This window comes from Chiroxiphia lanceolata, chromosome 1, assembly GCF_009829145.1.
Source record: "Chiroxiphia lanceolata isolate bChiLan1 chromosome 1, bChiLan1.pri, whole genome shotgun sequence".
Taxonomy (NCBI): domain Eukaryota; kingdom Metazoa; phylum Chordata; class Aves; order Passeriformes; family Pipridae; genus Chiroxiphia; species Chiroxiphia lanceolata.
In genome coordinates, this window is record NC_045637.1 from 7,542,804 (window position 1) to 7,552,557 (window position 9,754).

The 9,754-nt window shown below is 42.4% G+C and overlaps 1 protein-coding gene across 3 annotated transcripts in view; it reads right to left on the reverse strand.

Annotated features, from left to right (window-relative positions):
* KHDRBS3 (KH RNA binding domain containing, signal transduction associated 3) overlaps positions 1-9,028 on the reverse strand; it is a 96,559-nt gene extending 87,531 nt beyond the window's left edge. For 2 of the 3 annotated variants that reach the window (XR_004359435.1, XM_032701015.1), the window contains exon 1: positions 8,531-9,028. Coding sequence is in view for 2 of the 3 variants with exons in the window: in XM_032701015.1 (XP_032556906.1) it covers positions 8,531-8,618 (88 nt within the window). In the remaining variant the exon portion in view is untranslated. The remainder of the gene's footprint in view (positions 1-8,530) is intronic. The other variant, XM_032701026.1, reaches the window with a different exon arrangement.
* Positions 9,029-9,754: the final 726 nt, after the last annotated feature.

A 9,754-nucleotide genomic window follows, 5' to 3' on the forward strand; every position in this document is an offset into this window, starting at 1 on the left:
GATCAAAAGGAACCAGTAACCTTTGTCCATTATCAGCAATCAGAAAAGGAAAAACATGAAAGGAAAAATGACCACATTAAAAGCAGTCCTTCCATTTCTACATCTTTTAAAAACATTATTATCCCAAAGCAGCAGGAAAATTGGCTGAAAAAATTTAAAACTTTTTGCTTTCAGACACATCTACTTCTCAAAGTACTGCTACCAAATGATCTGAGGCACTAAAAGGCTACAGACACATTTACACTCCAAGCATTCAGCAAATGCAGCTGCAGTGTCAAAACTGCTTCTGCTTTGACTTACAGGATCAGAGAATATTACCCACAAGGATCATAGAAACCAATTCCTGATCCTGCACAAGACTAGCCCATGAGTCACACCATGAACCTGAGAGTATCATCCAAACACTTCAGAACTCTGTCAGGCTTGATGCTGTGACCACTGCCCTGGGGAGCCTGTTTCAGAGCCCAGTCACCCTCTGGGTGAAAAATCTTTTTCTAAATATCCAACCTAAACCTCCCCTGACACAACTTCAGGCCATTCCCTTGAGTTCTGTCACTGGTCACCACAGAGAAGAGATCAGTGCCTGCCCCTCCTCTTCCCCTCACAAGGAAGTTTTAACTGCAATGAGGTCTCCCCTCAGTCTCCTCTTCTCCAGGCTGAAGAGACTAAGTGACCTCAGCTGCTCCTCATACAGCTTCCCCACTAGACCCTTCACCATCTTTGCTGCCCCCCTTTGGGCATTCTCTAATAGCTTTATATCTTTCTTATATTGTGGTGTTCAAAACTACACACAGTACTCCAGACTTCTTCCAATATTCTTTGTCTTGTGTACAAAAAGGCATCTTTCTCTGACTATTTCCTTTGAATGATCCAGAGGGATTATTAAAGTTGAAGAAAATCAGTAAATCCTCAAAGGATTTGCAACTTCAGGTTTTCACTGTCACTATATTATACTAAGATCAGCACAGCAGCAGTTGTTATAACATTTTCTTTTGGATCGAGTACAATAGGTTTACTGAAATGATTTCTAATCTTTTAGGTTTCCAATTACTTTGTCAAGAAATTCTTCCTAGAAAATAAAGACCTATAAAAGAACACCTATATAAGCCAAAAAAGCAAAAGATTTACCATCTACAAGAATTAAACTGACATTTGTTTTCTGCCTTGCAACTTTGTTGATGTTGAGCTGCTACCTTAAGCCAAAAGTCTGATAAACACATCACAATAAGAAATGAAAGGCAGCCAGCAAATAGCAACTGGAGATGGAGAATAGGAAGGAAATCCATTTAACTTCCTAGTTTCTTATTAATTTTACCTTGACAATAAGGTAAAACAATGAAAAACAACAAGACAACATAAAAGAACAATAAGTGATAAATATGACAAAATTGAGTTCAAGGAAAGGAATATTTTAAGATAAGCATGCAAAGAATAAAACATGCACTGCTCAGCTACTGAGACGCAAAAATAGATCACTCTGCCTAACAATGTTTCTTCATGCCATCTCTCCAGTTGTTGCTCTTTAATTTGCTCCTTGTCATGAACAACCAGCCCATATCTACCATACAGCCCAACACTGACAGTTCAAAGAGCTTCACAGTCTAGCTGAGATCAAATGTCCACAAATGCACCTCACTCAGAATCAAAGATGTCAAGACGTGCAAAATCCACCAGCCCTTGTATCTGGCTCAAGAATTAATCATCCATTACTGAAGCACTGTGTGTTTTCATCTGTATTTTTTTGGCCAGACATTTCACCATCATTTTAAAGTGCCTCTTAGCATCTTTATTTACTTCTGAAGGCAGTCAGGCACACAAACCACAAGCCAAAGACCACTCCCACACACGAATCAGAGCAGCAAGAGGCCTACAGACCTTCTCAAGCTTGCAGAGCATTGTATTTTTACCATTATTTCCTCAAAGATTAAGACATATGGACTTAAGTACCTAGAATGTCACAGGAAAATGAAATTCCCGAGTCCATGTGCCCTTATGGCCTTAGCTTAGGGCCATAAAGACATTAATTTTCTAGCTAGTGTTATACTTGAAAAATCACTCTCAGCTAGAAGCACATGACTCAAGTAATTCCCAGTACTACAACCCCTGCCAACAGCTCCCATTGCATGGGTGAGACTTGCCTTCCCAGGATTCAGGGGTAGACAACCCCACTTTATCAAGATATTCCACTTGCCCAGTAAAAGAGTCCTGTCCTTCATAATTTCCTATTTGAAAAACAGTATTAATAATGTAAACATTAAGCTTGCAAGATTCCTGCACAGTTCAGCTAAGAACAGTCAGTTAATTCATCATAAAATATTAGGTGCGTCAGTCACCACTTAATCCATTTAAACATGCTTTTTACTGAACCTGCTAAATACTAATTAAAAAGTCATGCAGTATCACACAATACTTTACAGAGGCTACTCAACTCTGAACTCTGATACCTGATTCTATCAAATCAAAGCACATCCTAAATTCTTTTCTTTCTTAATTATACTTTAAGTCAGAGAGGGGGAAAAAAAACTCAGGGGCTAGAAAGGTCACATAGATAATTTTAAGTACTTGCAAGTAAAGTCAAACAAGCCACAGGCCAGAAGAGCAGCCACTCAGTGCTGTGACCTTCTTTCTGATTCCTCCAGTAAATAAGCACTCAGAAGGTTACAGTTTTAATTTGCATGGCTGGTGTCAAAAAGGATTGAAAGTGACAAACCATGTCAGCCTGCATTTGAAACCTTTAAATTCGATCTCTCTCATTGACTGCCAAAGTGAGTGTGCAAGTGAATTAGAAGTCAGCTTTGGACTAACTGTGATCGCGGGTGAGCAGCTGCAGGCTCAGTCATGCTCCAGAGTAGATGAGCCCAGGGCTGAAGAAAGTATGATTATCTTCAGCTGCATTTCACAGAAGCCCTGTTAACATGACTGGAATATCTGATAAATCACTTCCTCAGCCTTGTAGGAGACTAAGATTGAAATCTTATTTTTAATAGGCCCTAGGACTGTCCCAGTACAGTTTCACCACAGTAAAAGCAAAGAGCAACCATGACAAAAATGTGAACTTCTGAAGTGTTACCAAATATGGATGGCTGAGATGAGGGACAGTCTCTGAAATATCTCTTCTCCCCTCCAAGACTGACTACTTTTCATGCTGCTTTAAGAAAACAGAAATAGAACCCAAGTCAGTCTTCCCTGGTTTGACAGTGCCAACATCACACCACATCCATTCCCATTTCTGTCACTCAAATTTTTCATCACACTTTGCCTGGCAAATACCCAATTCCACCAACACTTTTTTAGATTGTCTTCTAGTAACCAGACCAGAAAAGTTTATTTCTAGTTAACCTCTAAGAAAGACAACTTAAAGTGACCCATTGTCTGAAAAAAAATCTGAAGGGTACAAAATTTACTATATCATTGAAACGAATAGGATGCTCCACATAATTTTGAAACCCCCTCAGCTTTCTACAGCTATATCTCATTTTCAAAACTACTATGACCTTTATGAAGTGTTTTGAAATCCTCAAAGAGTAGGACACTTGAAACAAGTATGGTTCCTGTGATTGATACTGAAATGAGAAATAAAGCAGAGTGTGAGGTTACATCAATCATGTAACCCATTAGGAACAGGGAACGAGCAGCACCATGTGTGTCTGTGACATGCCACAAAACACCTGTCCACACAGAAAAGTGGATGCTTCAGTAGCAAACTGATTACTTTTATCACAATATATGTATGTCACTACTCATAATCAACTATTTTTTATAAGAAAAAGCTAGACACCCTTGCATACTTTGATTTATTCAAAGTTGTCCTGGCTTCAGCTAGGATAATTTTCTTCCTAGTAGCTGGTATAGACCTGTGCTTTGGAGTCAGTATGACAATAATGTGGATAACACACTGATGTTTTTGCTGTTGCTAAGTAGTGCTTACTCTAAATCAAGGACTTTGCAGCGTCTCACACTCTGCCAGGGAGCAGGTGCTCAAGAAGCCCAGAGGGAGCACAGCCAGGACAGCTGACCTGAACTGGCCAAAGGGATATTCCACAGCACAGAACATTATGCCCAGTATACAAACCAGGGGGATTTGGCTGTGAGACACCGATCACTGCTCAGGGACAGGCTGAGCATCAGTCCACAGGTGGGGAGCAACCGTATTGTCTATCACTTGCTTCTCTTGGGTTTTATTTCTCTTTTTTCCCTTTTCATTGCAATTATTATATTTTACTCTATTTCAGTTACTGAATTCACAAGTTTTACCCATTCTCAATTCTGCCTACATCCCATGAGGGGACAGGGAACAAGTGGCTGCACAGTACCTAGTTACCAGATGGGGCTAAACCACAACAGAAATCAGTAACATACACAGAACCTTAATTTATTAAGCTCCTATTTCACTCATTTTCACAAAGCCATCCCTTATCTGCTAAAAAAAAAAAAAATAAGAAATCAGACCATTAATATCCCCCAGAAAGCAGAAGGTGAGTACACTTCCTCACACTCTATTCTCCCTGATATTTAGGGAGGTACTGCTCTATTTGAGTTCCTGCTCAAAATTTGACACAAGACACAGCAAGCCTCTGCTGATCACTACCAGACATGAGGCTCAGGGAAGCCATTCAGCACACAGCTGGCACATACAGCCATCTACTGATAGGAAGGCTTGGTATTCCTGTGCATCATCTCACTGACAGTTTGAAGGAAGCCTTGCCAACTTCAGATATTATCTCAAGTCTCGAAGCAGCTAAAATGAGTTTGTAAGGAAGAATTCCACAGGTCCAGTCTACACAGAGCTGTCTTTCAGCAATGGCACCAGGACTCATTGTCTTCTGACATAAGGATTTCAGCAGCCCTAACTTTGATGACAGGATTCTCCTCACCTACCTATCTAACTTTACAAACAACTGCCAGGCACTCATCTTAATGTCTCCCCTGTTACAAAATGTGTCTGGTATCAACATGTTTTGTTTACAGTTAGTTTCTTCCATCTGCAGTTTCAGAAACTCCATCCAACATTCACAAAATATTTGTCATGAATCAATACTATACGTAGATGTGAAAGATGATAAAGAAACTTTTCTCTTACAGATCTTTCAATATTTTTAGAGCATTAGTCTTGATCCAAGTTATGACAATCAACATTACACTTGCACATTTACCAATGTTTACATACAACCCCAAGTGCAAAGTCAGCCTTCAAAATAAGGTCTGACTGTATAACTAGCATCACTTCCACACAAAGAAATATTTTTCAGATTTTGCATAAAGATGAGTACCTGAGAGTTGCAAATAGGAAAAATACAAATACAAGTGCACTAAGCTCTTGCTTCTTCATAGAACCTCATCTTTCCCAAGGTCCTTCAATTACAGAACTTATTATAAGCTAATAACTGGACATAATGTTCCAATTCCCATTGTCTGGGACCAGCTGCAAATTAATCCTATTAGCACGGTCACTTTGCTACACATGCAAAGTAAGTCTACTTCCAATCTGTAACATGTTTAATGGCTTACAGGCAAAAAAATCCCCTTTTTAGGATGGCTTAATGTTCAAGCATACAAAAAAATCTTCTTAATTAGAGCAAGGGATAAAGTCTAGTCTCCTGCAAAAGATTCCTACTGTTCTAAAATTTAAGCAGTAGGTGAATGTTTCAATGACTGTTTAAATCAAAATTTAAGCAATAGGTCTCCCAAGGAGACAAGGCATCAAATCCTCGAGCAAGAGTTTTCAACAAGAAAAATCAGCACTTCCATGTACCATGCGGGAACATTGAGGGATACTGATATTTTATTTTAGTGCTTTCACAACACTTAGAACCAGGTTTTAAGGCAGAGAAATTGCTGTTGTGCTAATTCGGAAAGACAGATAACTAAGACACTGCAAGAATGCTTTTGTGGACAGTATTATTAACCTCCACTTTGTTCTTTTTCAACTGAAATGCTACCCTGGAGTTTGAAGCAACTCTAGCTCCAATTTTTTCCTATGTCATGTAGAATTATGTAATTTGTGTATACTCAATTATAATTTGTAATTATAAGCATAATATGCAAATATGTTGACTTCCATCTGAAAACTACAGTTATCAGATTTCAGAAGTCCAGACACAGGACTTTTCCCTAGAAACCAAATTTCAACATGATTAGAAATTTGTTAGCAATTTGGTTCTTTTGTCTAAGCAGTACATACACCTCAGTTCCTTTAGCATCCTGGACAGATTTACTAATCCAACCATACAATTCTTACAAATCAATCTCAACTTTCTGAAGAAAGCTGGCTGACGTACAGTATTTCAGTTTAAGTAAATACAGATAGCAAATTTAATAGCATTAAGACATCAAAATGCTATTACATAATTAAGCTGGTTATTTAAAGAACTTAAAACCTTTGCTAAGACATTCTCCCAGATACCCAAAAGAAGTCAAACTTGGAAACCTGTTTCATTTGAAATGTAAAACCTAAACACGCCTAGTTTAAAAAATTAGATCAGCCATTTCATTTGCCTGCACACTGAACTATCACAGCAAAATATTCAGTGGACCTGACATGCAAAGTCCATGCCAGAACTATTACATATACATTTCCACTAATACTTTTCATTAATTTAAGTGCATAGTTATTACAACTGAGAAAAAATAGTCCCTGATAGTGTTATGGCAGGGTGGGTTTGTAAAACATCCTCTCCCGCAATCATATTTCTCACCTGTATTACACAGTCATTTCATTTTATTTAGTTCTTTGGCAATTCTACAACTATATATTTTACACTGAATTTATACAGATTTCCATTTTAAAGTGCAGTTAACCAGTTAACAGTCATCCTCCTTATCTTTTTTTGGCTGTCTTTAAAATATGAAATACTTCAGATTTAATCCAAGATTTTACTTTAAAAGTAAGCAAAAAATCAAGAGACACACTAGATTACAAGAGGTCGGATTTCTGTCTGTCTAGATTCATTTTTTCCACTTATAATATTTATTTTTGAAGCTGAATGTTCACATGTAGATACCATAATGAAAGGCAAAAAGTTTCAGTCCTCTAATTTCTCATTTCAGTGAGAACCTCAAAAAGTATCATAAACCCAAAAAGTCACTATTTTGATAGTAGCCATAAAGTCAGATAATACTTTCTTAAACATCATTTGCAAAGTAGTAAATCACATACTTTTGTACCTCCTTAGAATAATTTACATATGCAAAAAGGATTCTTTCTTCCCTATCTGGAGAGGAACTTCACTAATTCACAGCCATCAAACTAAATTTTAACAAGTTTTTATTTACACCTAGTACAACAGATATCAGTTTATTAACATAATTCTCGTTTTCCCCCACTATCAACAGCGGCATTTTTACAAATTGAAAGCTAGGAAAAATATGCAAAATACCAACCACTCAAGGACATGCAGATACAACTCACAGGGTATATACATTCCACGGCTGAAACTGCTGACAGCTACCCCTAACTCCAGAGTATTGCAGGCAATAGTTGATTCTTCTGATTCAGAGACAGGCATTTGCATTTGTTGTCCATCAAAACCAATAAGGCATTGAAAGTAGCCCCATATATTTAAACCTCTTCATATTAAAGGATGTAAAGTACACCAGCACAGCTTTGTAATCGCTGCAATTGAAGCCAGAATCATTTTGGCTGTCACTAAGGTATATGAGAAGATCAGTTCACAACTTATTTCACACAAACATCCCAAAGTGCTGTATCAAGCGCTTGTCTGCCCAGAGTTGTACTTGAAAGTCACCCGCCAATTACAGAGTATCTCCAAATGTATATTAAATCATATTCTAATTCACAAAGAACGACTTTTCTAGTCAGAGTAGCATCACCGAAACAAAGAGCTAGCAGTTTAAAGCACATCTGACATGTCAGATGCAAAAGAGGTGTGGATCGTTTATTATCTGGAGTTATATAATCGCACAAGAAAATATGCTTTGTGGGGTTTTTTTTAAGATTTACTAAAATGTACTGCTGGTTGCTTAATATTTTAGCTACGCAGTCAAAAGTTCCTAGGAAAGCACATCGGTTGTAGGCTCGTTTTTGAGAAGGTTCGCGCATATATAAGCAATAATCTATTTATTGTTCAGAAACAGGGTAAAAGAAGAAAACCTTTTGGGGTTTTAAACTGACGCGCAGCCCGAGCAGAGCACAGCAGACCCAGCTGTTCTAACGCGACCATTCAAGTCGGAATAAAACCTATAACTCGAGAAGTGAGAGCGATCGCAGAATAAAATCCGCGCGGAAGAGGGGAAAATGCGGGAAGGGATCCAGCGTGCACTGCCTTCGGAGGGATGCGTTGCCCGACGGAGGGCGGGGAACGCCGACAGCCTGAACACAAACAAACCCCACCAAGCGGTGCAAGGGAAGGGTGAGCCCTTCACTGAGCATCCTACCGGGAGCTCGAGCACAACAAACCGCTCCAGGCGGTGCAGAGGGAAGGGCGAACTCCCAGCTGAGCAGCCCCGGCGGCCGCCGCTCGGTCCGGCCCGTCCCCACCGCGGGACCCCGTCGTGCCCCGCCGCCCCTCACCTTGGTTGACGAGCCGTAGGGCGTGGGTGAAGGACGGGTCCAGCGAGTCCTTCTCCGCCATCAGCTCGGGCAGGTACTTCTCGTCCATGGCAGCGGCGGCCCGGAGCGGCAGCGGAGCCGGGGCGCCGGGAGCTCCCGCGGGGAAGGCGCAGGTCCGAGTCCCAGGCGGCGGTAAATCCTCGGAGGCAGCGCTTCCCCCTGGCCGCCTCCCGCCCGGGGCTGCGGGGACGCATCCAGAAGGAAGCGCCGCGAGCCGCCGGCCGGGAGCGGGGAGGGAAGGGGCGCGGGCCGGGGGACGCCCTCCCTCAGCGGGCAAGTGACAAATCCCTCTGCAGAGGCGCACAGGGAGGGACGGGGAAAGAGACGCACCCGGGAGCCGCTGACCCCGGCGGGACGGCCCTCCCCGCTCACAATAACACAACAAAAAGCGGCGGGCGCGGTGCACAGACCCGCACCACAAACACAGACCTACGGCGGCGCTGCGCCGACTAAGCGGGCGAAATGTTGCGCCTCAGGCTTATATACCCCCGGTGAGGCCGCGCCCCTGCCGTCCCGAAGCCCTGCCCCATCCACGCCCCGCCTTCCGGCTCCGCCCAATGGGCGGTGACAATTGAGCACCACCCACCGCCCCTCTCGCTCAAGTGGCGACTCGTATTGGATAACGTATGCTGTCAGTCAAGACGGGCCTCGGCTTCGGATTGGTGGGTGCTGCTGTTCCCGCCCCCTCACTGTCGGTGTGGGGCCGGCGCTGAGGGAGCGCCCCCAGAGCGGCTCCGCGCTGGTACTGGTGGTGGTGGGGGCTGCGGTCTGGAGATGGCGCGGGGCGCGAACTCTAGAGAGGCCCCTCGGCCCCACAGCGGCCCCTCTCCTGAGGGGACAGCCCACGCCATCTGCTCCGACCCCACGAGCCCCCGCCGTGACCACTCTCCGGGGGCCGCAGGGTCTCTGAGAGCGGTCGGAGGGTTGGGGCGGCGTTCCCCCCGGTCCATGTCAGATGTCACGGAGAAAGACAAATTTGTGTTGAAAGGAGGAGCGAAAAGGCAGTTTTAACTTGTTTGGGGTTTTTTTTTCCTCCCCTAAAGAGCGGTATTCTCTCTTTATGCGGCGTGTTGTATTTATGCCTCTAGTAACGCAAAACACTTCACAAACACCAGCCAGAAAATCTCATTCCCGATGAATTTCACCGACGTGCCTCTGGAACGGGGTTTGTGATTCAGCCTGTTT